At 47.7% G+C, this 27958-nt stretch overlaps 1 protein-coding gene and 1 long non-coding RNA gene across 2 annotated transcripts in view; one reads left to right on the top strand and one right to left on the bottom strand.

Annotated features, from left to right (window-relative positions):
• The window catches only part of Atp1a1 (ATPase Na+/K+ transporting subunit alpha 1), a 28132-nt gene extending 2521 nt beyond the window's left edge, over positions 1–25611 (top strand). The window contains 22 exon segments of the mRNA NM_012504.1: positions 7165–7275; positions 8032–8091; positions 9663–9866; positions 10419–10532; positions 10941–11075; positions 11184–11301; positions 11696–11964; positions 12451–12649; positions 13332–13441; positions 15369–15503; positions 15954–16146; positions 17311–17486; positions 18457–18593; positions 19541–19691; positions 19961–20129; positions 20252–20406; positions 20566–20689; positions 21852–21997; positions 22119–22249; positions 22672–22773; positions 24793–24884; positions 25256–25611. Of these exon segments, the coding sequence (NP_036636.1) occupies positions 7165–7275; positions 8032–8091; positions 9663–9866; positions 10419–10532; positions 10941–11075; positions 11184–11301; positions 11696–11964; positions 12451–12649; positions 13332–13441; positions 15369–15503; positions 15954–16146; positions 17311–17486; positions 18457–18593; positions 19541–19691; positions 19961–20129; positions 20252–20406; positions 20566–20689; positions 21852–21997; positions 22119–22249; positions 22672–22773; positions 24793–24884; positions 25256–25284 (3060 nt within the window). The 3' untranslated portion in view covers positions 25285–25611.
• LOC148006733 (uncharacterized) lies at positions 16038–18182 on the bottom strand. The gene is made up of 2 exons (XR_015672380.1): positions 17684–18182; positions 16038–17633 (listed from the first exon to the last, which is right to left on the bottom strand). It is a non-coding gene; the product is annotated as an uncharacterized LOC148006733 (long non-coding RNA).
• Positions 25612–27958: the final 2347 nt, after the last annotated feature.

The raw sequence follows: 27958 nt of genomic DNA, 5'->3' as shown, positions 1-27958 counted from the left end.
GGTAGTGATTTAAAGACCAGGCAGGGAAAGAGGCTCTAGTGGAGGTGACACAAGGTACTCTTGTCAGCAGGAATCTTGGTTGTAGGGTAACATTATCAGCCGCCCTTTTGGAGCTAAACTCGAAAGTGTGAGTAAATGCCCACTGGCTGCTATAAAGCTAGTACTTTAGACTCACAACACGGTGAGGCAGAGTCTTCCCAATGGAGAGCCGCTCAGCCTGGATAGGAACAAGTAAGGCACTTAAAGGACACACTGGGGCTGGTCCTGGAAGTCCCGGAAAACAGAAGAGTAGGTTGTTTCCACCTTTTCTCTGCCAGTCATACAGTGTAAGAGTGAAACAGTTCCCTGCCTGGAAGGTTCTCTGCCCCACTCCCCACCTCCACCACCACCCCCCAATTATAAGGCTGTATGTTCTTGGCTGCTGTCTGTCTGTTAATTTGTAGCGTTCTCTGTTGGCAAGTTTGTAACAATGGTGACTCACCTTGGGGTGAAGAGTAAGAAATGGGAGGCTGCTCTTTATAAACCCAAGATGATAGAAAACACCCCCCACCCCACCCAAAGAAGCTTTAGAAAGATCTAGTAGGGCGTTTATCCAGATGAGAGCTAAAACTTAAAATCACATTTAAGACTAAAGAGCAGGCCCAGTGTCAAGACAGAGACTTGGCACTCACACTGGTCCATCCCTGCACTCTTCAAAACCAACGCCTAAGGATTTCTTAGCAACAAGTGCACAGAGAAGTGTCTTTCTCTTCTCAACAGACTGTTCTTTTAGGAGTACCTCAATAATGAGAGGGAACCATTAACCAAAGAGCCCTGAAGGACTTTGTATGAAGAACTAAGTTAAGTTTTTACTTCATGGGGAAGACAAACAATTTTTTCGAAAAAGCAAAGCCTCGAAGCTCTGGTTTCTGGTCTGGCCAGCTGTAGAGTCCTCACCCTGAGGATCAAATGGAGTCATCTTTGTGCTGTGTGGAGAGTGTGCCATAGCAGTATGTTACTGCTGGGGCTTACTAAGTCATGGGACAAACAGACCTTCATAAACTGCTATTCTTCAATCCCAGGCCCTTTCAAAGCTATGGAACAATTTTCCTTTCCCCTGAGAAATATTAAAGATAGGAGGAAATGAGAAATGCTGTTAACTGCTCCTCCAGGGTACATTGGTATGACTGGGCACTCTATCACTGCCCAACAAGCAAATCCAGTCGGCAGCATCTTAGACATCCCATCAGCATTCACGTTTCAAGGGAAGACTTTCACCATGAGCGGTGGTCATCTTTAACTTCTTGAAAGTGTCATAGGAAGAGAGAGTGGTTTCTCAGCTAGAAACACTGATGCCCAGGGCCCCCTGCCAGCCAGCAGGCCTGAAGAAGAAATCCGAGTGTCAGATCAGATGGGCTCACAGTAATCAGAGTGGCTGGGTTTGGATAACAAAGCACTGGGCGGATTGTTTCTCCAGCCCTGTCTAATTCTAGACTACTCTGAGAATATGGCTAGGGGGTACTAATATGAGGTAAAGGGAATGTTACAATGTGACATCTTTAAACACTCCGGCATTTATATGTATATTTGGGGCGGGGACTAAGGAGCCTAGTTGTGTCTGAACATTCTCACTTTGCCTTGAATTGAGAGTGCGAGAGGAAGTATGTTCTTTGGCTGGAGTCAGAGCGAGTGTTCTCTGCATATGACTCACCTCATTAGCTGTGCTGAAATCTGGTGTGAGAAATCCGTAAGACGTTCTTAACATGTATTTGTTGGATGTTTGGGGTAACAGGTTCTGTGAATTAGAAAAGAGGAAACACACACACACACACACACTTTAACCCTGATTTGGTTTCATTTGGGTCCTGAGCCAAAGGTGTTGGTGTTGTTGTTGTTGTTGTTGTTGTTTTTAGTCCAATAGACCTCATCCTCTAGTTGCTTTGTGACTTTACAATGAAATGCATCTGGGCATTGTCTCTTAGCGGGTTTTACTCAAACCCCATTTAGTAACAGCTATCTGCTAACAGCATTGTCTGCCGGTAATTTGAAAGGTTGATTGATGGTGGCTCTGGCTCTATCTTTGGGGCCTTCATTATTTGAGGACTAGTAATCACTGTAACATTTTGTCATCCCTGGGCCCCGGTGTTTATCTTTCCAGTCTGTTCTCCTGATGTTATTCAGAGCCTTGGGGCAGTTGGGGTGCGCAGCCTCTCTGTTTGCATGCTCCCTGTCGTGCTTCCATGGCACCAAGCTGCGCTTCTGAAGCCAGTAAGCACCTTTGCCCACTTCCGGCCCAGCAGTCCGCTTGCTTCCCAGGCTCCTAACCACCTGTTAAAGAGTGGTCTCCTGGAAACTGACGGCGGCTCTGCTTTTTTAAGCTATTCCTCTCAAACAAGTGATGGGGCAAGCAAGGGGGCTTATGAGGGAGGACAGGTGGCAGGTGGTGAGGCGCAAGCAGAACATTTTTGATTCATTCAGGCCTCTTGGAGAGGTCAAATGTCCATGGGGCTGGTGCTTTTTAGTAAGTACAAGAACAAAATGCATTTTAAGAGGAAGATCTAAAACACAGTGACTCTTCACATACTTTAGGATTTTTTATTTTTTTCAAATGGTCATGGTATGTTCTGTGGAAAGGTGGACTGGCAGGGTTGTTTGAGAATTCAGTGGGGAGGCATGTTTGGTGATGTTCCCGTGGGATGAGGGAACCCAGTGGCTAGAGCTGTGGCTGATCTCATCCCTGTGGCTGATGAACACAGCCCAGGTTTAGATACAGAAGTGGGTTCACAGGGCTCTGGCTCTGTAAGAGTTCATTTCTCAGCATGTTGTCTTCAGGTGTGAGAGGAGGAACCCACGGCATGGGATGGGGGTGCCCCTTGGTTACCTCCTCTGCAGAGAAATTCTATTCCAAAGGGTCACTGTGGGCTGGAGAACAGCTAAAGGACCATAACTGTCTATCCCTTGTCTTCCATTTACCAATTCTTACCTAGCCCAGGCTTTGGTACAGCCCTTAGGTCCCTACCTAGAGAAGATGAACCTATACTAAGCCATTTAGACTCAGGATGGTTGGAAATGTAGGACAGATTGATACTTTCTTTAACATGTCTCTGAAAGCTACCTCTATAGGAAGCAAGGAATGGCAGTAATGTGAGTAGTGACTGGGTTATCACAGAGACCTTTGTACAGCGCTGGGCAGAAGACCTTTATAGACAGAGCTGAGCTTGAGGTTTTGATAAGAGAACCAGGAAAATTGGGGGATACTCCCCCACTTTATACTAACAGTTGGCCAAAATTAGGCAGAGCCTTTTGTTGCTGAATCAGGCTGTGTCTGACTTCCCTGCCAAATTGGAGTTTGCTAAATTGAGTTTGAAGGTGCCGTCTCCCTAGCCCTCTTGGCCAGCTGTGAATTGGCAACACTGGAGCAGTTACTTTGTGTTTGTAGCCTCTCTCGCTAGTCAAAAGCTTCTGTTCTGGGTTCTGGAAACAATGTGGGGGATTGTTTAGTTTTGTTAGGTGTTCTGTTTTTAGATTCTACTAACCAAACTATCAGAATGCATTAGGTAAGTTAATAGTTATGACAGAGCAGGTGTCTAAGGCTGACTGTTCAAGGACATGGAGCTGGCAAGTGACAGTGTAGAGTAATGACGTAGGCCAGAATTAAAAGTGCCATCCACTGACCTGGCTAAAGTGAGTGGGGATCTTAGGCTTCCACCTTTAGGCAATTCAGAAGGGATTTCAGAAGTCTGGAAAGGGCCTCCCGAGTTCTCTGACTGTAGAACCAGAGGTGTTGCTGGTGAGTGGAAGCCTTAGAAGATACCCCTGGGTGCTAGTGCTATGTGCTCTGGGGGTCACATAGCAGAGGCAGTGCTAGTGCCTCTGTAGGCCTCAAGTGGCAGTCCACTGGGGAGGAAGATCTCTATTTAAGTCTCACTGCAGTGTGTGTGTGTGTGTGTGTGTGTGTGTGTGTGTGTGTGTGTGTGTGTGTGTGTGTCAAATTGTGTGTGTGAGTATGTGTGTGACTTTGTGAGTTGTATGTGTGAGCTGTGTGGGTGTGTGATCCTCACTGTTACTGTAATTGGTAAATTTGTAGCTGTCTTCTACCTTCCCCAAACACATTTTCTCCTATAAGTGATGAATTAACTGAAGAAGAGGAAGGATTGTTTTCCACTCCAAAAGGTCACGGGGATTTCTTGTTCCCTTATTGTGAGGGCCAGCATGAAGTCTTATATATACATCTATTTTGTCCTTTGTTCTTCCCGTCCAGGATTTTCTCCTCCTTCCCCCCCTATCCCCCCCTCCCTCAGCGTGTCTTCCTCAGGTCCAAAGCACACAGTAGCTTTGGGAATCTGGGAAGGTGGAATCCAGAGGACACATAGGTTAAAATAATGACACACACCCAGCCTTGAAGTGTCACATGGAGTAAACAATGCCTTGCTATAACTTCCTAGTTCTTAACTTAGAATGGAAAAAATTAATAACCTAGCTGACTCCCCTTTCACCAGCTGCCCCTTTGAGGATGGCACAGCCTGTTGAATGTCCCTTCCAGATAAGCTCAAAAACACTCAAAGGGAGTCGCTGGAGTCACAGTCACTCCTGCTCTGTGGGGCTGAGTGAAGAAGGAGTCTCCTTTTCTAACTGAGAAAGGAGAAGTTCTGTGCCTGGTGCCCAAACAAGCAGGGAGGTCAATGGAGTCCGAGGAAGAACACCGCACCACTTCCTGCTGTGACCTTTGTTTTTAAAAGAAATAAGGAAAATGTTGTCTTACCCCACACCACAAACTCATACTTTTTCAGCTTTGAAATTATAGTCCTTAGTGCCCATAGGAACCTAAGGATCTCTTGATCCGCACCAGGAAGAACTAACATTAAATTATTGTTTTACTTGTGGGCAAGAACTGATCGGATAAGCTTCCTCGTTCTTTTAAACAAACATTGCCTACTGGAAAAATTAAGATTTTTGAAGAAATGATTTTACATGTTAATACTATTCATGTTCCTTTACAGATGCCCCCATTTAAAGTACCTTACATAGCATGAATTTATAAAGGGGTTTGGCTCTTAGGAAATGTAGATGCCTCAACCTTACTCTCAATGGCTGGGACGGTACAGGCTGCACACTGCCTTTGTGATGGCTGATAAAACTTTGGAAGGTGTCCAGGGAGGGTTGGCCTATGCCAATATTTCTCTTCTCCCTTTTGGAAAATGTGAGAAGTCTGAGAATAACTGAAGCACGCAGACAGTGAGGCTGGGGGATTCTAACACTGCTCCTCATGAAAGTGTATTTCCTTGAAACTGAACTTGCTTGAAAACGTATAGGGTGATTTCTTTTTTAAAAAATCTGTTTAAGCTGGGCATGGTGGTGCACGCCTTTGATCCTAGCACTTGGGAGGCAGATGCCAGACTAGTTCACATAGCGAGTCCAGGACAGTTAGGGCTTGTTACACAGAGAAATCCTGTCTTGAAAAAGAAAAGTCAGTTTAATCTGGCCACCTATGTGAAGGAGCCCTGAGTCGACATCTATGTCGTGGCTTTACATCATTGTGCTTTCCTGTCAGATATGTAGAGAAATGCGCCCACCTCTGGTCAGAGCCCTCTAGTTTGCTTTTTATTCAGTGCATGTAGCAGCGTCTTTCGTGCATGTGTTAACTCCAGCACAGATCTCCACTCGGAGAGGCACTTGGAGCTGCACTGACTCCATAGCAGAGGGAGAGAATGTTAGGAATGTTGACTGTCCTCCACTCTGCAGATAAGATGAAGAAGATTCAAGTGCCCTGCTCTCAAGGAAAGTCACTTGTCAAGTCACACGGTGTTGAATAGCGTCACAAATACCCACTTCTCCAACACCCACTCATCGGAGTAGGCTTTCTCTTTGAAGCTTTCTAAAATCAAGTGAATGTTGTGTTTTATTTGCTACTTACTAACTAGAAGTGACTGAAATACATGTTTTTGAGTTTTATTTTCATTTGGGACAACAAAACCAAATGTAGAGGGGAGAGTTCCCAGATGTAGCTTGAGTAGCTGTTAATGTACCACTTACGTTAGGAGAGAGACCCACGGAATAATAGCAGCAGCATCACCAAGCACTCATTTCATTGTAAGGCGTCAGCCTCTGCCCACCCCAGCCCCTCCCTGGGAAGTGGCCTGCAGCCCTCTCCACGGACTGACTTTAGAGTACCAAGTCCTGGTTTCATACACATCGGCTCAAGCACTTCAACATGTGAGGGAGTAGAAGGATCTAAATTTAAACTATAGAATCAACATTTTCTCCAAAAATCCTTCCAGTTTTGAGAGGCGTAGGTGGATCCTGTGAATTATGCGATAACTCACACGCTTTTTCTGCATCCTGCTTGTGTCAAAACATTTCCAGGGCCTTTCATTTTGGGAGATTTTATTTTAGGTTACAGAATGGGGTGGAGACTCCCTTTCTTTCATTTTCTTTCCTTCTTTTTTTGTTTTTTTGTGGCTTATTTAAAATTTCTTAGGGACTTTTAGATGTTTCGTTTCACTCTGAAAAAAATGAAATGTAATTAGTAACTTTATGTGAACATTAATGGTGTTTAAACTGTGCCTAGTGGCTTTACAGAGAAAAGAACTTAATCATGTCAGAGTGACTGGCACTCAGATGTATCATTAAATCTTCAGAAATGCTGACTGAGTTACGTCCTTACGTTGTCCTTAGGAGTTGGTGACTTCCCTTGAACCGCTTTAACTGGTGGCTAGTAGGGTGCAGGACTTTAGCGTCTTGTCTGTTTGATTCACCATGCAAACTTAGGCACTGGATTACTAATGGAAACATGGTTTCATTCCTTCAGTGGGCAAGGCAGAAGACTGCAAAGTAGGGATTTTAACATTATAGCCACTGTTTACTCCAAGTGCCTGTTGCCCTAGCGAGGCTGTTTGAAGCCTGTTACAACTTCCCCATTGTTCTTAATACACAAATGCCTTTAGCGGTGGTGGCTGTAATCCCTCATGGATGGATTTGTTAGGTACAGCACAGTGTAAGCTCCTAGGTTGTGTTGTGCTGAATGTTAACCCAGTGGTAGCTTCCATCCCTCCAACACACATACACACACACACACACACACACACACACACACACACACACCACAACCTTGAGTTCCCAGGTGCTGCACAGAGCTCACCCTCTCTCTCTCTCTCCCTTCTCCCTTCTCCCTTCTCCCATCTGTAGGTTGGACGAGACAAGTATGAGCCCGCAGCTGTATCAGAACATGGGGACAAGAAGAGCAAGAAGGCGAAGAAGGAAAGGGACATGGACGAACTCAAGAAGGAAGTGTCTATGGTGAGTACTGGGAGGAAAATCGGTTGGGTGGTTTTTCTTAATTAACTGCACCTTACCCTGTGAGTGTGTGCTTCTGCACCCTACCTAGGGCAGAGAACTGACAGGGTTGATGTTGAAGAGTCTTCATTCTGAAAGCTATTAAAGGGTTAAACAAGGTCTTTGTCTCCCCTCCATGAGCAATGCAAGTGTTCTTGGTACCACAGTCTGAAGGATGCTGATACTACAGCGGTCTTTAAGGAGGCCTCAGGGACTTAACCCATCTATAGCCAACCTGGACAAATGAAGTGGCCCTATCTAGACAAGCGGTTCCCAACCTGCCGGTTGCAATCCATTTTGGGGTCGAACAATCCTTTCACAGGGGTTGCTTATCAGAGATGGACATTACGATTCATAATAGCAAAATTACAGTTGTGAAGTCGCAATGGAAAAACTTAATGGCTGGGAGCCACCACAACATGAAGAACCAGATTAAAGGGTCACACCATTAGGAAGGTTGAGAGCTACTGTCCTAGATATCCAAGAGCTGTTGGATTTCTCTGACTCAGTTCAGCAAGTGATACTGGACCTCTGTCACCCAGCATCGGCTCCCCCTGAGGAAGCTCTCTCAGGAGACAGTCATGAGGTTGATGCGTAGCCTAGGCAGCTGTGGGAAGAAAGTTTCGGTGCTGAGCTGATGAGGGATGAGTAGTGTGGATGCTTTTTTTCCCTTTTGATTTCAGGGTGTATAATTCTTTTTTTTTTCCTGGTTTCCCTTAGGACGACCATAAACTCAGCCTGGATGAACTCCATCGTAAATACGGAACAGATTTGAGCCGAGTAGGTACTCATTAGAAGCCTGCTGTATCAAATCATAGTTTTCCCTGTGGTATTTTGTCCCATCTTACAGGTCTGACCTTAGTCGGAGTATTGTATGACAGCCACCATTGGCTGTGTGACATGTACAGAACTTGGGCTTGTCTGTAGCCATTTCTTCCCTGAAACCTTGTTGGAGTGGACATTAGTTTCTCTGTTTTCTAGAACGCCAGGTTTTGAAGCAGGTTCCAAAGCCAGGCTCCTTCACTTTATTTGTCTGTGTTTGCAAAACTGAGAGACACGCAGCAGCTAGCTGGGGTTTTAGCAGTTAGTGTCTTGTGCCTTTCTCAGCCTGGTTCCTGGTGGTGTGTCAGAACTTTGTTACCCTGTGGGACAACCTGTGTACAAACCTCAAAACACACCTTCCCCCCAGATGTGTTTTGTATCTCTAAGTTTCCTACCACCAAAAGGGTTCTACTCAGCCTCTCTGCTCGCCGTGGGCCAGGCTGCCTTCTCAAATCATTTCACCCATTATTCTTTGTTCTTATTAGATTCTTAGGTCAGCGGGCTCTCTGGGACTCCAAGTCAGTCAACTCAGACACTGTGGGCCCCTTACTTTGTAAACTGGGGTTAATAGCCTGTAAGAGATGATCATTAAATTAGGCAGGCTAGTTAAAGGCCCCGACCCAGTGCTTGGAGTGTGGCTGGGGCCCATGTTAGGTCGTTGTTTTACTGAGCTGACAGTGGGTTCTGCAGCAGGCACATGAACCAGGTGAGGAGGCTGAGTAGTCCACTGGTTTTTCTCTCAAGCTATTTCTTCTTTCCTCACTTACTAGGCAGCAGCAATGTTAAAAATAACAGACACTGAGTCCACGGAAGCATACTTTAGACTGAAATGAGTTCTGTCTCTTTTTAACCTGATATTTCAGCAGTACAAAAGTAATCCTGTTCTCTCCTCTTAATGTGAGTCTTGTGTCTGCCACTGAGACAGGTTTTAAGGCCCATTAGACCATGCAGACTGCTGTGCAGTGCCCTTTCCAGTGAGCACTGTTAAACTGACAGGTTTCCCAGGAGTTAGCTGAACTATGTGTGCGGGTGAGCCCTGCCCTGCCAGACCAGTGTTTTCATTACCATTGTGAGAATGGAGTTCTGTACTTACAACTTGGCTGTTAACTCAGTGAGACTTGGATTCCTGCAGAACAATTTTCCTGCCCTCCTGTGTTTAGATGTCCCTCCTTCCCCTTATAGAGACAGTGTACAGAAAACTGTCAGAGCTCCTAACTCGCAAAGCCAAACCAGTTAGTTAATATCGAGATCTTTTCGGTATAAAACTTAGGGGGAAAAAAATCAACCTGATTCAGATTTTCCATATTTCCTTTTAAAAGGAGTTTTAAATGAGGTCTTAGGGTATTTTGGGTTCCTAGGGGAATGGGGTTTGTTTGTCTTTTGGAATTTCCTGCTTATTTTGGGGGAGTTAGCCAGGCTTCACCTGGCTCTGCAGCCGAGAGCCTGTTTCTTCCGTGGATTTCTTGTTGGAAGAGTGTGGTAGCTGATGCTGGTGTGCTCTGTCTGATGTACACCTCTCTACTCCTCAGGGCCTAACACCCGCAAGGGCCGCTGAGATCCTGGCTCGGGATGGCCCCAACGCCCTCACGCCCCCTCCCACTACTCCCGAGTGGGTCAAATTCTGTCGGCAGCTGTTCGGTGGCTTCTCCATGTTACTGTGGATTGGAGCCATTCTTTGTTTCTTGGCTTATGGCATCCGAAGTGCTACAGAAGAGGAACCACCAAATGATGATGTGAGTTGTGTAGTCACGGTAGCGCCATCGCCTCCTAGACCTGTGTGGTCTTCCCTTCCTCTCCCACTCTGGGTCCTCCTACAGCAGGTCTGCCTGATGGTGCTAGTGGCTTTGCTCTGGTCTTAGCCTGGCTCTGGCTCCCAATAGTCGATGTGTACTGGACTTGCCTAGAAAAGTCTGTTCTGTAGGAGTTCTTGGAAAGATACCATTGTTTTCATGAAGCAGGGGAAATATACTCACCAAGGATATTTGGAAAAGACCATTAAGTTAGTGGCCAGGGTTGGGGATTTAGCTCAGTGGTAGAGCGCTTGCCTAGCAAGTGCAAGGCCCTGGGTTCGGTCCTCAGCTCTGGAAAAAAAAAAAAAGTTAGTGGCCAGGGATCTGTAGCGGATTCTGTCTCTGTCTGACCCTCCTGCCTGCAGGCTCTAGAGAGATAAATGTGAAGACATGAGCTCCCTGTCTCTGAAGCCGTGACCCCTCCAGACGTGTTTTTTATCCAGTCTGAGATACCTGACTATTCCATTTGGCTCTAACCTGTCTGCTTCCTTCTAGCTGTACCTCGGGGTCGTGCTGTCTGCTGTCGTCATCATAACTGGCTGTTTCTCCTATTATCAAGAAGCAAAAAGCTCCAAGATCATGGAATCCTTCAAGAACATGGTCCCTCAGGTACCCAAGGCTTTATCCTTCCCTTTTGGGAGATTGACAGCTCTCACACCATAAATTAGTGTGACATTAAGATAGTCCAGGTATTAAGCGGTGTTGCCTAAGAGGTCTCAGAACAAGGGCAGTGGTTGGGGATTTGGCTCAGTGGAAGGGCGCTTGCCTAGTAAGCACAAGGCCCTGGGTTCGGTCTCCAGCTCCGAAAATAGAAAAGAAAAAAAAAAAAGAACAAGGGCAGTGCCGAGTGGGAGGAGCTCTGGGTAACTGTTGAGCTGCAGTGTTTTGTGTAAATATGAGGGTGCTCTTTGCTGCAGCCCCGGGGATGAGTGCATTTGTAACTTGGTTTTCTTCTTGAGCTTTACCCTTGCTTTGTTGGGCTCCATCTAACGGTGTCAACCGTCTTCCCCTCTGAAGCAAGCCCTCGTGATTCGAAATGGAGAGAAGATGAGCATCAACGCAGAGGATGTCGTCGTTGGTGATCTGGTGGAGGTGAAGGGCGGAGACCGAATCCCTGCTGATCTCAGAATCATATCTGCAAATGGCTGCAAGGTAGGCAAAGCAGGAGACCTCTCTTGGCTAGGTTGGCTCGGTAGACATGGGCACAGCAGCCCACGGTGAGACTGGGGAATCACCTGGTACTATTTTCCTCACACACAGGTGGATAACTCCTCACTCACTGGTGAATCAGAACCCCAGACTCGGTCCCCGGATTTCACAAACGAGAACCCCTTGGAGACAAGGAACATTGCCTTCTTCTCAACCAACTGTGTTGAAGGTGGGCTATTTAAGGCACTCTTTGGCATGTCTTAGTAGTATTGTGGGTGTTAACAGAAGGAGGGGGGCACAGTTCTTCATTTCATTGGCTTTATCCTGACAGCTTTTCTCAGCACAGAGCAGAGAGGCTTTACCTGCTGCCAGGAAAGTCCAGGAAGTTTTCCTTTCATCCTCACAGTGCTCTGTGCTGGTAGCAATAGGCCAGTGTGGCTTCTGCTCTCCTGGCAGTGTGTACCAATCCCATCACTGGATTGCTGCTTTAAAACAGGCAGCAAGTTACCCAGAGAGCTGATTCTGCTTAAATAAACGACAAGAATCTACATGCGTGTACTCTTTGAAACCAAGCACATTCTCTGGCCTCTGGCTAACACAGTTCCCACACTCCTTTTCTCAAGGAACTGCACGTGGCATCGTTGTGTACACTGGGGATCGCACCGTGATGGGCAGGATCGCCACCCTTGCTTCTGGGCTGGAAGGCGGCCAGACCCCCATTGCTGAAGAAATCGAGCACTTCATCCACCTCATCACGGGTGTGGCCGTGTTCCTGGGGGTGTCTTTCTTCATTCTCTCTCTGATCCTTGAGTACACCTGGCTCGAGGCTGTCATCTTCCTCATTGGTATCATCGTAGCCAACGTGCCGGAAGGTTTGCTGGCCACCGTCACGGTAAGATGCCTGGGACAGCAGCAGTTGCCATCGCTCAGATCAGCTTGTGTGGGTGCAGGGCTCAGCCAAGAGCCTCTGACAGGGAGATGCCAACTTCTATATTTATGTTCTTTATTTATGTCTGTGCGGTCTTTGGTTCCACATCACATGGTAAACTTTGACAGAGAAAACATTAGCACAGGTTTATAGAAGCCCCAAAGCATATCATGTTTTTAAGTTATGTAATCCAGCTCAGGGCAATGGAAAATAGTGACGTGGAGGTCAGTACGGAGGATAGGCTTGATAAGTTCTGTTTTGTTACGTTTTTTTATCACATTGTTTATTGGAAATGGGAGGAAGTCCCTGCCATCTTCATGACATCATGACTCCGGGAGAAGGTTGAAGAAATTGCATGTTAAGCAGATGTCTTCTATATTGAGATGTAGTGGAGTTCGTGTGCTCCCGCCTGGATGGGTGATGTCCCCGTCTTGCCTGCCATGTCTGCAGGTATGTCTGACGCTCACTGCCAAGCGCATGGCGAGGAAGAACTGCCTGGTGAAGAACCTGGAAGCTGTGGAGACCTTGGGGTCCACATCCACCATCTGCTCCGACAAGACTGGAACTCTGACTCAGAACCGGATGACAGTGGCTCACATGTGGTTTGACAATCAAATCCATGAAGCTGACACCACAGAGAATCAGAGTGGTAAGACTGGAGCCCACCTAACGCCGGAGCTCCTTCTCACCTTGGCCTATTTATTTTGTGTATCTGTGGGTGCGGGCATGCCATTACACACACATGGAGGTCAGAGGACAGCTTACAGGAGTCTGTTCTCTCCTGACGTGTAGGTCTCAGGTCATCATGCCAGCCTTCACTCTCTGGGCCCTCCTGCCCTCCTACTTGCTTCTTTCTAAGCCCATGACACTGTTCTGGTTTTTGGTTTAATAGTTATTGTTGGATGGAGAGAGGGAGAAGGTAGAACAATTAATTTGCCCTGTGCCCACGAGTAGGAACTACTAGACGCTAATGTCTTTAATTAGGAGGTGGGATGTATCATTTCAGATTTTTATGGGGCTTTAACAGAACTGATAACTTGGCACAGTCTTCAAAGTGAACAAATATTAGGGCCAGAGAGATGGTTTAGCAGTTTATCTTATAGAGGACCTGGGTTTGATTCCTAGAGCCTGGCAGGCAGCTCACAAGTGCCTGTAACTCGAGTCACTGGGGAATCAATGGCCTTCTTGTCTCTCTGAGCACCTGCATGCATGTGACCCACATAAATTCACGAGAGTGTGCCCGCACACACAGAGAGCACACACATATAAATTAATTTTTAAAAAGCCAACACATCGTGTTTCTGTCATGTGTTCTTGCTTCCTTCCATCAGGGGTCTCCTTTGACAAGACGTCAGCCACCTGGTTCGCTCTGTCCAGAATTGCTGGTCTCTGTAACAGGGCAGTGTTTCAGGCTAACCAAGAAAACCTGCCTATCCTTAAGGTATGCCTGCCCCTGAGAAGGGCTCTGGCCTATTTGGTTGTTTGGGGTGGGGAATGGGGATAAGGATGTGGTTAGAACATAAGAACGCCATCATTCTTTCCAAACAGCACCTTGCTTTTGTATGTAGACAAACAGCTTCATTGCAGAATGCTCGAGATTTTTTGTGGGAAACTTCGCTCCTTATAGCAAAGATTGTGTTGCCCAGAACTCCAAAGTGATTTCAGTGGCCACAGTCCATACTGATCAAGGACGACTAGAAAAAGAAAGTAAAAAATCACACCTGAGAAAGTCTTGGTGAAAAGCCTCAGTAGACCAGTTTGTACCCCATCCCCCAGACAGCACCTAACCAAGGGGACAGTGAGACTGCCTTACTGATTCTAATTGTGTTCGCATGTTCAGATACACTAGATTCCAGTAAATCTCTTAAGCCATTAATGTTCTTAAAATAGCTCAGCTATTTCCCTTATCTTACTACTTGCTCTTAGCTTGCTTGCTAATGATGCAAAAATAAGATCAAGGCAGTCGCAGCCTCCTGGAATACTCACACAGTTTGCGGTGGCTGGGGTTTTACTGTGTTGCTCAAGTGCTACTGAGTCTCAGAAGAACCCCGAGTTACAGATGTTCAGGTGCTGGGGGAGGTTCCCGGGCCCCAACTGTCCTCTGTGATGCTGCTGGCCTGTGGGAGTTCTCTATATAAACCAGCCATCAGCGAATGAGCTCAGACCTAACTGAGGCAGCTTGTCTTGTGAGGCTGGGCTTTATTCTTTGAAGGCTGTTTGCTTGGCGTTGGGTTGGAGTTGGTTTAAGAAAGATGTTGTTTAGCTTGGGAGTCACTTGAAGATGGCTGCCTCATGTTTTGCCTTACCTCAGAGTGGGCATTTTCTATCTTTCTTGACCAAAAAAAAAAGAAAAAGAAAAAAATTATCAAGAGATATTTGAAGGGTAGCCAAGCTGTGAAAATAATAGCATTATTTTCCCTCCCTGTCAAGGTTTCTGAAAGTAATTTTATTCTGCTTGATAGTTGGCTTTTCTTTTCTTTTCTCTTTTCTTTTTTTTTTTCTTTTTTTCAGAGCTGGGGACCGAACCCAGGGCCTTGTGCTTGTTAGGCATGCTAGGCAAGCGCTCTACCACTGAGCTAAATCCCCAACCCCTCTTTCCTCTTTTCAAATGGTCATCACCACCACCCCTCTCTCACAGGGCTGCTGTCCTTGTGAGAGTCTGTTTGCTCACCTTCGTGTCCAGGCTCACATGTCAGAGGTCTAAAATGCTCACCTGTATAAAAGTTGTTTACAGGAGAAATGCTTGGTAGGTCAAAACCGTTGTGTGGTCATGTGAGTAAGTGGATCATAGAAAACATAGGTGTGTGTCCCAAAGCAAGGACAGTGACTTAACACCACCTGATTATGCTACTGCCAGGGCTGGGAAGAGCGTCCAGCTCACAGGCTTCAAGCCCAGATGATTTTGCACATTGCACATACATGGAGCCTTTGACAGTTTGTGCCTGGCTCTGAGCCCTAAGCCATGTCGCTTTAAAGGCTGAGGCAATGAGTGATATAGAAATCTTTGAGGTTGGTTGGTTTGTTTGTTTGTTTGTTTTGTTTTTTCCCATACTTACAGCCACAAGTGTTGAGTTGTGAATAGTGTTGAGTGCGAGGCTTTGTAGCAGCCCAGGGGAAGGTAAAGGCAGACTCCAGTAGGTAGGGAAGTCGGTGATGTCTCCAGGCACCCTTTCACCTGAAGCTGATATGGATGGGGAAGGAGGTTAGCCCGGAGCCTGGGGCACTGTGAACAGCCTGGTCTGGGTCACTTCTCACCTCTTTTCTCTGCCACTGACAAGATTGGAGTACATCCAGAGTTTACTATTTCCCAGCGATGCCGTATGAATCAGCCTTCCCAGGTCATTAACAGACGATGTCTCTGTTCCCAGCGTGCAGTAGCGGGAGATGCTTCCGAGTCGGCGCTCTTAAAGTGCATCGAGGTCTGCTGTGGCTCCGTGATGGAGATGAGGGAGAAGTACACCAAGATAGTGGAGATTCCCTTCAACTCCACCAACAAGTACCAGGTGTGCCAGTCAGGGACACTCACACGGGGCATGGGGGACCCTGGGGCGCGTGTGCTAGAGGAAGAGACATTCTTCACGCAGTCAGGCTCCCCAAGCTCTGTCTGACTTTAAATTTGGGAGTCTCCTTTTATTTGAATATCAGTAGGAGAAATGAAACCTCTCTCAGAATGTTGTTGGGGACCTTGGAGTTGGGGGCTGGAAGAGGAGGGAGATTGTACCAAGCGTTCTCCAGGAGTTCATGATTGTCTCTGTGAGCATGTGTATGTTAGATGTGTCTTCACTTAGGCATACAGTAAATGCCTGCTTCTGTAAAATCAGCATGTACCGTGAGAAAGGAGCTCTTAGTTTGCTTTATATTATAGCAGGTACTAACTGGTTAGGAAAGCCGACCTTCCTCCCTGAGCTGCCTCGTGCAGCCTCCTAATGCTTGCGTCTGAATGATCTTCACAGCTCTCCATTCACAAGAACCCAAACGCATCGGAGCCTAAGCACCTGCTAGTGATGAAGGGCGCCCCAGAAAGGATCCTGGACCGATGCAGTTCTATCCTCCTCCACGGCAAGGAGCAGCCCCTGGACGAAGAGCTGAAGGACGCCTTTCAGAATGCCTACCTAGAGCTGGGGGGCCTTGGAGAGCGTGTGCTAGGTATGCAGGTGACCGCCATGGCTCCTGAGCACAGCTGTGTCAAGCACAGCGATCTCCGTGTTCTCGGGGTGTTCCTCTTAACGTAGGGGAGCCACGCTGCTGATTACATTGTTTAAAGCAGAGGTGTGGAGAAATAATGGTTATATTGGCAAACAGTGTTGTTGCTTGGCTGACCTGTGGCTTCACGATACTCAGTTCTATATGGCAGGAGGTGGGGGTGGCAGTTTATTGTTTAACCTCATTGTTATGGCCATGGTCTTTAAGCTTAATTAAAATCTGTTTGTTTCTGGTGTGCCTAAGTAATACCTAAGATGACTGTTCTTGGCCCCTGGGAAGTGACCACTCCACTCATAAAACCAGCAGCAAGCCAGAAAGCCAGGATGCTGACTGTATCCTAACCGGGCAACCGCTGAGGTTGGCACAGAAGTTTATTTTGCCCTCTGTTCAAATTTATTTGGGCAACTGGCACTAACAATATTTTATATATTGGTAGATACAAATCCATTATTTGATTATTCCTGGTATCTAAAGGTACTTGAGAACCAATCACTTGGTCTAGTTCTCTGGGTCAGACACCTTTTCCTACAAAACTAACCTATAGGCAGTTTCTCCCACATGTCTGCCCAATAGAAAGACTACTGTCTTCTCTAAGGTCATTTTGCTTTTTTGCTTTTCCCAACCCCAAGTAAGAGGGATCTACTCTTCTTGGGACTGTCACACAGTGCTGAAGGCAAAGTCTGAATGTCTTATGTCTTAAAATGGACAGCCATGTGTTACAATCACAGCAGGATGTCTGTTCTGTGTCCGTCTTCAGAGACGCTCCTGTGAATGCCCATACAGGCGCTCAGTAACAATGACTAGATAGGAAGAAAGTCTCAGTTTTCCAGATAAGGTGCCTATGTATAATTCATCACACTGAGCAGCCTAACGGCATGGTGCTAAAGCTAGTGGTCCAATGGTCCCCACACTGAGTATTCTTGACCCTGGATAATTCTTTCTGAATTCTGTCCTCTGGCCATTTTTATTCTCTCACTGACTCTGTATTATTCCTAAACTTTGACATTTAACATGTAGCCCATACAGTCATGATGGTTTGAAGGACTGCAATTGACCCTCACAGCCTATGGCACTGGAAACCTAACAGGTACTTGCCCTCCCTTGTAGGTTTCTGCCACCTCCTTCTGCCTGACGAACAGTTTCCCGAAGGCTTCCAGTTTGACACTGATGAAGTCAATTTCCCCGTGGATAACCTCTGCTTCGTGGGTCTTATCTCCATGATTGACCCTCCTCGAGCTGCTGTCCCCGATGCTGTGGGCAAATGCCGCAGCGCTGGGATTAAGGTATGGCCTGTTTGTCTCCTTGGCTTTGTCACAGAGCTGTGGTTCCTGGTCCAAACACTGCCCTGGTCCATACAGTGCTCCCTCTCCCTCTCCCTCTCCCTCTCCCTCTCCCTCTCCCTCTCCCTCTCCCTCTCCCTCTCCCTCTCCCTCTCCCTCTCCCTCTCCCTCTTCCTCTCCCTCTCCCTCCCTTCCCCCACCCCAATAGTGTCTATCCATCTCTCATTTCCTAAGCCTTAGGTGTAACCCTGAAGAGTCAGATACTCTTGAAAGGTTGAGGTTTAAATTTGGAAATGCAGTGAATGGCATGCTACCCCATGTTTTGAGCTGGCTTCTCAGTGATTCGGTCTCTGTTCTTTTTCTGAGGGCCTCAGTACTGTGCTGCCTTTACCCCCGAGGCTGCTTCTGCTGTCCTCAGGCTCCTGAGGATCCTTCACTGAGAAGCTTGATATTAATTATCTTTTCAGTACTTTATTTCTTTTAAAGGATACTTTTCTAAATATTAAAAAAAAAAAAAAAGAAACCATGGGCTGGGGACATGCTGCGTGGTTAGGGACCTGAGTTTGGTTCCCGGCACCCACCTGACGCAGCTCACAACCACCTGTGGCTCAGACTCCAGGGGACCTGATGCCTCCAAGGACTCCCGCACTTGGTGTGCTGTCCCCAACCCCTTGACACAAACTCATACACACATACTCTAAATAAAATCTATAGTCGTCCTCCAGAACCGGATGAGTGTGGAAGTGCTATCCAGCAGTATACACGGCGTCCTAGTCCAACCGATATTAGGTCTTCTTACTCTGATAGTTTTAAAAAAATGTGACTTTTATGTTTCTGTAAAAAGAGATACAACATAATGCATTGTGGATATAGTCATGGCGTTGGGCTGTGTTTTTTTCTGAAATATGTGTTTATATTTTATGTGTTTATATTTTTGATGAGTTGATGCCTACCATTCAGTTTCCTGTTTCAGGTCATCATGGTCACAGGAGACCATCCAATCACAGCCAAAGCCATTGCCAAGGGGGTGGGCATTATCTCAGAAGGTAACGAGACCGTGGAAGACATTGCTGCCCGCCTCAACATTCCAGTGAACCAGGTGAACCCCAGGTACGGCAAGAAGCTGAAGTATAGTCCCTTCCTGGCTCTGGACTGATTTGTTTCTTGGCTTGCACCAAGGGAGTAGGGAGTGCTCCCACACTACTAGAGAGAGCGTGACCTTGTTGCTCATAGGGAGAGGTCACATTAATCCACATGGTGCTTGCTGTTCTGAGTTCTTACTGTGATGATGTAATAGGCAGGGAGGGAATCCCACTTGCTGAACTGGGAAGTAGAGGCTTAGGGATGTTCAGAGCGCCCGGAACTGGAGAGGTCAGGTGATAAATTGTCTGCACTAGCCACTGGGCTGTTCGTGCTTGGTCGGTTTCCAGCTCCACACTGAAGAAATAAAGGAGAAAAGACAATTGTTCAGGTAGCTCAGGCAACAAAGAAGGGAAAGTTCATCAAAGTAGAACGTGGGTAATAGAAGGCAGGTAAGGTGTTCGGGCGGTAATGGTGCTTGCCTGGTGACCTGAGGTTGATCCCTGGAACACATCTGAAAGTAGGAGAGAAAGGACCCCACTAAGATGTCCTCTGCCCTCCACATGTGTGGCTTGGCATGCATTTCTACATACACACATCAGCCACATGCATGCACACCCGAGCATACATGCACATTAATTAAAAAGCATATGGTGGAGACTGATGTTTTGTTTTCATTCTGGTGTGGTCTGGGCTTTCTTGCCCTAATTTGGGTTTAGGAAAGGGTTTCTCTCAGCTCTGCCATTTCTAAGAATGTGTCTGTTAGTCTGTCTGATGGAGTTGGGGAGAGGGAAGCGGCAAGCAGGCCTCCCACCCGTGGCTGTGAGCCTTGAATGAGGAGATCTATATGACAATCTATAAATACTGAACAGGACCAGCTCTTAAGTGACAGGGAAGTCATTTGGGTCTTGGTTCTATTGTGGAAGTGCTGTGGAAAGGGTAGGTGACCTTTGTTACTTTCTTGGTCCCAATTCTAGAGATGCCAAGGCCTGTGTAGTACATGGCAGTGACTTGAAGGACATGACCTCTGAGGAGCTGGATGACATTTTGCGGTACCACACGGAGATTGTCTTTGCTAGGACCTCTCCTCAACAGAAGCTCATCATTGTGGAGGGCTGCCAGCGGCAGGTCAGTGAGCCACAATGGCCATGGGGCATCAGGCTCTGGGGAAAGCAGCACCTAACTAGAGAGAACAGGCTCTCTGTGTGGTGGGGAGTTCCAGGCGAAGGAAGAAGGATTCAGCTGTACTATAGCCCAGAGCTAAGCCCCAGTGGAGTCTTGTGGAACAACAGAATGGGTGCTCCTGTCTTCAGTGAAGTGGAGGTTGCCAGAAGGCCCTCCCCTAATTTTTACCATTGCTGTGCTTTATTAACCTACCCATCTCCTCCTCTGGACAGGGTGCCATCGTGGCTGTCACAGGGGATGGTGTCAATGACTCTCCAGCTTTGAAAAAGGCAGATATTGGGGTTGCCATGGGGATTGTTGGCTCAGATGTGTCCAAGCAAGCTGCTGACATGATTCTTCTGGATGACAACTTTGCCTCCATCGTGACTGGAGTAGAAGAAGGTGAGAGCACCTTTAAGAGGCTCACCAACAGCTCATCCCAAAGGGCAGTTAGCGAGCTTGTGCTCCGTTTCATCTGTCCGTTTCTTCAAGCCCCGACAGTAAAAACATTCTTGCTTTTCTAGGTCGTCTGATATTTGATAACTTGAAGAAATCCATTGCTTACACCCTAACAAGTAACATTCCGGAAATCACCCCCTTCTTGATATTTATTATTGCAAACATTCCACTGCCCCTGGGCACCGTGACCATCCTCTGCATTGACTTGGGCACTGACATGGTACGTGAGTGTCATAACCGTGCAAGTAGTGGTAATATATCCCCGAGGGCTGCTACCAGGTCTTGTTCCTGGGACCCGTGAGTCTGGTATATGAAAAGAGGTTCTCAGTGGAGCAAGAGTTTTATAATAAAAGGTTCTGTTCCTTCTCGCCTCCCGTAGGTTCCCGCCATCTCTCTGGCCTATGAACAGGCTGAAAGTGACATCATGAAGAGGCAGCCCAGAAATCCCAAAACGGACAAACTTGTGAACGAGCGTCTGATCAGCATGGCCTATGGACAGATCGGTGAGCCTTGCCCCTGTGTAGGGCATGTGCTAGGAAGGACCTGGTGGGATAAGCTGTGGCAGGGTTCAGACTGGAGAGTGATGGATGAGGAGAGAGCTCAGCTATAGAGTAAGGCTCTGGGTTCAGTTCTGAGTGTGCAGTAAAGGGAGATGGGGACCAGACTGGAGTCTGCCATGGAAGACGTCCTCAGCTGCCTGATTGGTGGCTTTTGTGATGGCAGCGGTGGCAACCTTCCCATCTGAGAGCCCTGTGCAATATCAGTGCCTGGGTCTGCACTTGTCAACTTAGACGCTTCCCCTGGGTGTGGGGGTGGGGGTGGGGGTGGGGGGGCACATCGCTTTGTCTCATGGGATTGAGAATTTGACACCATAAAATCCTATCAGTTTGACAGTTTGCTCAATGGGTCCTCTCCAAATGATGGTTTATTCGCCCATCCCCATCTCCCACTGGTTTCTGCTCCAGCAGACTGACCAGTCAGTAGGAGAGCTGGTAGATAGGAAATCCAAATCCCCTATTTCTTAATGGCTGTCTCCTTCAAGAGAGCCAGGTGAAAGCCACCATGTGTGATTGGATCTGGCCAGCAGTTAGGTCTGTGAATACTTGCTAGAGAAGGCATGGGTTAGCAGTATATAAAAACTATGACCAGTGTTTATTAGTTGACCCTTGGCAGCAAGGTCCCACATCTTTGAGGAAGACCAAGTTTTGAAAGAGTGATGACTCTGTCCTGGGAAACTTGGGTTTCCTGGCTGGATTGGATGGCAAGAGAAAAAGGGTGGTCATCAAAGTGGCAGTGTGTGGAAGTCTTAAAGTAGAAAAAAATTATAATTTTTTAGATTAAATAGTAGAAAAACTGATTTCCTATTGGGTTTGTGCCCTGACAGAAGCAGCTAATGGGGGAGGGGGTGTTTTAAAAGGAAGACCTTTGTATCTTATTCCCAAAGAGCAGAGTGGCCTTGAGCCCAGTGTGTTCCATGTACTCCCTCCCATCCCTCAGCATGTAAGGGACAGCCTTCCTGTGCCTTCATCAGTTGGGGATCCCGGAAACCCATCTATTTCTGTCTCCAGCTCCAGAATTCTCTGGGGCTGCTGAGGTGATGGTGTGGAGAGAGAGGAGAAGGTGCCTTGGGTCAGGTCTAGCACTCAGAGGGTTTTTCCAACTTAGGTATGATCCAGGCCCTGGGAGGCTTCTTCACTTATTTTGTGATTCTGGCTGAGAACGGTTTCCTGCCCTTTCACCTGTTGGGCATCCGAGAGACCTGGGATGACCGCTGGATCAATGATGTGGAGGACAGCTACGGGCAGCAGTGGGTAAGTAACCGTTTACTGGGGGGATGGAAGCCAGTGCTCCTCCAGCCCTGAGGACCGGCAGCATGGCCACTTGTGCGAGCTGGGGAGGAGCCTGGGCTGAGGTGCCTGCTTCACCTTTCAGACCTACGAGCAGAGGAAGATTGTGGAGTTCACCTGCCACACGGCCTTCTTTGTCAGTATCGTGGTAGTGCAGTGGGCTGACTTGGTCATCTGCAAGACCAGAAGGAATTCTGTCTTCCAGCAGGGAATGAAGTAAGTTGTGAAGGATCTGGTAATTTTACACAAACCCTCAGAATAAATTCAGCACCCGACATCCATGACCTAGTTCCTGGAATCTCCACCGGCCTGCACCCTGAAGGCAGCATCACGTCAGGATACCTGTGAATAGAGCCCAGCGTAAAAGTTTTAAGCCTGAAGGGTAGTTTAGGTTTGGGTTTTCTTGCTTGTTTCTAAGTTCTCCCCGCCACCTGCAGATCTCAAGTCTGTACAAGGATGTTACAATGTCAAAATGCTATCCATGCCAGCCAAGAAGAACGCTCAACCCCCTGCCCCCACCCCCACCCCCATCCTGCCACTCAGATCTCGATGACAGCTCATGCTGCCACCTGACACACAGCACCAGGAAAGAAATCTGCATTTGCAATGTATGAACTTTTGTCTCCCTTGAATTTTAGGAACAAGATCTTAATATTTGGCCTCTTTGAAGAGACAGCTCTTGCTGCTTTCCTGTCCTACTGCCCTGGGATGGGTGCAGCCCTTAGGATGTATCCCCTCAAGTAAGTTGAGCCTCTTACATTCCAAAAGGTGTAGACATAGTCTGTGTGCCTTTTCCCCTCCTGCCGAGTGTGAGTTGCCTGAAGTCCGGGTGGTGTGTGAACTAGTTCCTCTGCACTAGACGACAGGAAAGCCAGGAGAGCCAGGCCTGCCAATAAACCAGACCGGCAAATCTAGACCTTCCAGAGCCAAGGATTTGGCCCAAGGTGAGACTGTACAGGATCTGCTTCCTTGAGATTGCTCAGCGGCAGACTGTTGAGCCCTCAGGTCCTCTGCTGCAAAGTCCAGCTGTCCTTAGAGCCACCTAGAGCTGTTCTGGGACCTAGAGGCCCAGGCCCAAGTCCTGTTTGCTTGCTGTAGTCACATATCACTTCCACCTTTCTGGAGACTCCAAAGGAGTTTGGAGAGGATCTGTGCTTCCCTTGACCTCACAGTCAGTTGTGAGGGGAGCTCTGCAGCTTAGAAACTAAATTCCCAATTTGTTCTGTGTTCAGAAGCAGCCCGGCCTTAAACATAGTGAATGAATGACTTTGTGCTTCAGTTTTGTGGCCTCAGTTTTTATACGCAGTGCTCACCACAAAGTCTGGAAGCCAGTGGAAACTTCCACATCCATTTGCTGCTGTCCAGTAAGTGGTTGAGGCTAAGCAGCTACAACTTGATTAAACATGGTGAGCGTCAAAATACAACACTCTTCCAACATAAGATCCTTTGAGAGCATCAGCCTCTTGAGTTCCACCCGGCCCTGACATTGCTCAGACGCATCCGGGCCTTCCCGGCCCCTTGCCAACGTCCATGCACTGATCTCATCTTAGAATCGAAATGCTTTGGCCTCATCAAGTTTACAGTCAGAGTCTATGGCGCAAGGTGGGGCAGGCATCCAGGGTGTGTCTCTCAGCCTGTCCAAGGCCATTGTAGGTCAGTTCACTGTTATCCTCCCTACTTATGTCTTTGGTAAGGATGTTCCCACCCAACCCATCAATCCTGATGGCCCCTTTGGGCTGGAGTCCTTGCAACATCTCTGTTGGCGTTGGCTGTTTCTGCTCTCCAGATAATCTTTATGGCTTTTTCTGGTTACTGCGTCAGGTTCCGTAGTACCCTGCATAGAGTACGGGATGCAGGAAGTGTCCAGGTTGGATTATATTGGCCTGAGCCTTGTTGAATGAGAGAGGGACAGAAAGGTCACAGGCTGCCACACAGCCTCTGGGACGTCCCAGTGAGGAAGAGCCGAGCCTCAGGACACTGCCCTTTTCTGGACACTTGACTCTTCTGTGACCTGACTTGCTCCTGGCAGCTTCTCCTCCATTTGATCGGGACTTTGTTCCTGGCTGAGGCTCTGAGGTCACCTTCCCACTGCTGTTCTGGGCACATAGGAAGGGCGGAGACTGCAAAGCTGGCAGGGCCATCCTTCCTCCTTTGTTTATCCAGGAGCCTGTAGTCAAGGAAGCCTAGTGCCTGCAGGAGGCCTCCCGGAGCCTGTCTCTGCTGGGGACCATGTGGCAGCCTCTCCAGGCTCCCCGTCTGAAGACCTTTGTCATCTGTCAGGGCTCAGCTGGTCCTCCCGGATTCCATGGTCAGAGACCATGTTGAGGGTCTGAATTAAGTGGCTTTGACCCACACTGGCAGTGCTTTGTCTGCCGATGCCAAGGCGAGAGACAAATGCGCTTGGGAGCTTCAGTAATTCAGGAAAGGAAGAAAGAAAATGTTCATGCACTCTCAGATCGGCAACAGAAAATAGTGGGTTCAGCCTGACTCGTAGGAAAACTAAGGCGAATAGGCTTCCAGCATACAATGTAGGCTGGCCTCTGACGCTGGGCCTAGCAGTGTAGGGAAAGCTGCTTCTATTGGGTTTGGGGAGAATTGTTTGTTTGTTTGTTTAATTTTGTGAATGAATCCATAGTTAAGTGTGCCTGTGGTCAGCTTTCTGATGGTTTTCTGGTCACTTTGGAGAAGATGTACGCCTTCTCTGTCTTCCTTTGACTTGTTTCTTGTGTTGTCTGACTTGGCGCTGATTTAATTTCCAGACCTACTTGGTGGTTCTGTGCCTTCCCCTACTCCCTTCTCATCTTCGTGTATGACGAGGTGCGGAAGCTCATCATCAGGCGACGCCCTGGCGGTAAGTGGGCCAACAGGCAGGCTGGACACCCTCCCATGTCAGGTTACAGATGTGGCTTCCACAGACAGAACTGAACTAAGGTAGAAACGCATCGTGGATTTTAAGACCTTAACAAGTGCAAAGCAAATGTAAAGACACCCTGGACATAAACCAAATAATAACACAGTATTCCTGGAGAGAGTTAATTAGCTCCATCTGAGGTCCGGGGTACACACATGCATATGTGTGAGCGGGCACGCATGTGCATGCGCGCGCGCACACACACACACACACACACACACACACAATTATCCTTAGGGAGTCACTGTCCTGGTTTTTCCCAAAAGTGGACTCACTACATATGTCCCTCTCTCTCTCTCTGTCTCTCTCAGGCTGGGTGGAGAAGGAAACCTACTACTAGCCCACTGCCCTGCACGCCGTGGAACATTGTGCCACACACTGCACCTACCCCTACCCCCCCTTTGTGTACTTCAAGTCTTGGAGCTCGGAACTCTACCCTGGTAGGAAAGCACCAAAGCATGTGGGGATCCAGACGTCCTGGAATGAAGCATGTAGCTGTAATGGGGGGCGGGGGGAGGGCTGCCCGAAAAACACCGTGGACGGGGACGACAGCGGGGAAGGTTTATATGTGCCTTTTTGTTTTTGTAAAAAAGGAAAACCTGGAAAGACTGAAAGATTACGTTTTATATCTGGATTTTTACAAATAAAGATGGCTATTATAACGGAATTCACTTCGAGTCCTTGTGCTTCTTGGGCAGAGGTTGTATGTGAGGAGCACCGCAGTGTTTCCACTGGCGGATCCCCAGGCCATCAGCTCTGAAGCATCTCCTGGGCCTTGTTAGGAGAGGCAGCCCAGCCCTGACAAGGCTGTCGGCAGACTTTAATAAGCTCCCCAGGTGACTGACACCCACATCGGAGAGCCAGGGGCCGGGAGGAAACTGTTCCTATTCTTCAGATACATGAGCTTCCCTGACCCATTTTCCTGGACACGGCCCTGGTTACCATAGCCATAACCCCACCTGTTCCTTGGCTCTTGGCTTCTTAGTGAGGAACACTTCACCTGGAAGAATTCCTGACCTCATCCAAGGCCTATGCAAATCTCAGTCCCTCAGGCCTTCCTGCTTGCTCTCCTAATCCAGCACAGCTCCAAGTGCCTCAGAGCCAGTTTGTTCTAAATGGGAAAGTCTGCATGGCTGTCAAGCCTGTGTGGTCTGGTACTCAGTCCATAAATTCCTCCCTAAATTAGCACCACCAGCACCAGTTCTAGGAAGCAGTTATGTGCCAAGAGGCCTTGAGGAAACATGAAAGGTTCTGAGGTCACGTGGAGTGCTAAACAGGGCTGTTAACTCTTTCATTGCCACTCCCGAGGGAAGCTATGTTCACCTCTGGTTCCAAACACTGACCTTCATCTACCAGATGATCTATGTGTTCTTCTGAGAAGTCGAACCCATTAGTCATGTTTCCGTGCTGCTCTGAAGTGTGCATGGGTGAGCAAATGCCACAAACCCCATTGCTACCACTAGAACTTCAAGCCTGGGACGAGCATCTTAGTCCATCTCCTGCCTTGGGCTCTTTACCAATCACTGTTTGCAAGCAAGTCATCTTCAACAAGAATTGTCTCTCAAAGCAACATCTAAACTGGGAGGAAAGATGAGACCCTGGGATTAGAAGGCTCCCCACCAAGGTTAATGAGTTGCCCTGGGGTGTCCTCTAGAGGAGACTTCTCTGTGACCTTAGACTGCCCCCAACTTGTTTGTCCCAACCTTAACACTCTATGTTCATTTTCTGTCACTCCAGGGTGTTGGCCAGTGAGAGTACACTGACGACGAAGGTGAGGGCTACTTAAGGATCTGACTCAGCCTGAAACCTTAGGCCCTCCCTGGAGGACGGCTTGCTTGCTGCCTGCCAGAGCCCCTCTACTGTTCTGTTCTAGGAAGTTAAGTAGCCTGAGTTCAGGGCAAGCTATTGCCAAAAACAAATCTAGTGGCTGGGGCTTCCCACCCTTGTGAAACTGAGCACTAGGCTATCCTCCTCACACTCAGGCTTCATGAGCTATGAGGAATCTCCTCATAGTAACAATTTCTAAGGATGACGTCAGTGACCAGTCAACTGTCTGTGCCCTACAGATGGGCATCTGAGCCTTCTCTGACCACCCTCTAGAGTGGTCCCCAAGGCTTTGGCCCGTGCACCATTTCCTTTACTGGTCCTTTAAGCCTCTGAATGTGAGTCTTGTTGGCCTTGTAGGTCCTGAGCTCCCACCCCTCCCTGTGGCCATTGCACACTTTTTGTAGGCCACAAACAAAGGCCCAAGAAGAACAATGACTTCTTTTCCTCTCTTTGCTCACTTCCCAATGGGAAAGTGCTTCCTCCCTCTTCCCTTGACAGCAGCCCACTGAAACCATGTGACTGAAATCACATTGAGCAGACCGTCCAGTAATGGACACTCCTTAATCCTCTGTACCCTCAGTGACACACATGCCACATGCCGTACCACTCACTTCCAGAACAGCTCCTGTCCTAGAGCCATCTTGGCTCACTCAAGCCCCTCTTCTCTACCAGCTCCTTGCTCCTTGGTCCTCATGGGAATAGCCTCCTACCCTTCTCTCTCCTGGCTCTGTATTCCTGCTGGGGTGATCTACACCTTTAAGCTGATTGTTCCTCCCTAAATCTGCTTGAATCTTGGACATGTTCGTGTATTCGGGAATTAGACAGTCCACAGGAATTAGACAGTTTACGTAAAGGGCAAACCTATTTGAGTACCTGCAGAAAGAACATAATCTAGGCAGTGATGTGTCCATTACCTGTTCCCAAGCCAAAAACTTTGAAGCTCTAGAGACCTCCTCCCATGCTGAGGCAATCGCCAGGATGTGGGCATCAGTAAGGTGGCCAAGGACACAGGCTTTGCGTTTTCAGCCCAGATTCAGGTATGGCTGCTTAGTAATTGAATGACTTCTCCTCATTTATATATCTGTATGTATGAGTGTGTGTGTATATTTATATAATTATGTAATTATATATATATCGTAGTTCTGTATATTGCATAATTACATATGTACATAATTACAGTATATAAC

Source organism: Rattus norvegicus, chromosome 2, assembly GCF_021556685.1.
Source record: "Rattus norvegicus strain SHRSP/BbbUtx chromosome 2, alternate assembly SHRSP_T2T, whole genome shotgun sequence".
Taxonomy (NCBI): domain Eukaryota; kingdom Metazoa; phylum Chordata; class Mammalia; order Rodentia; family Muridae; genus Rattus; species Rattus norvegicus.
Note: the sequence above shows the minus strand (reverse complement) of the source record. Positions and strands in the feature narration are given on the sequence as shown.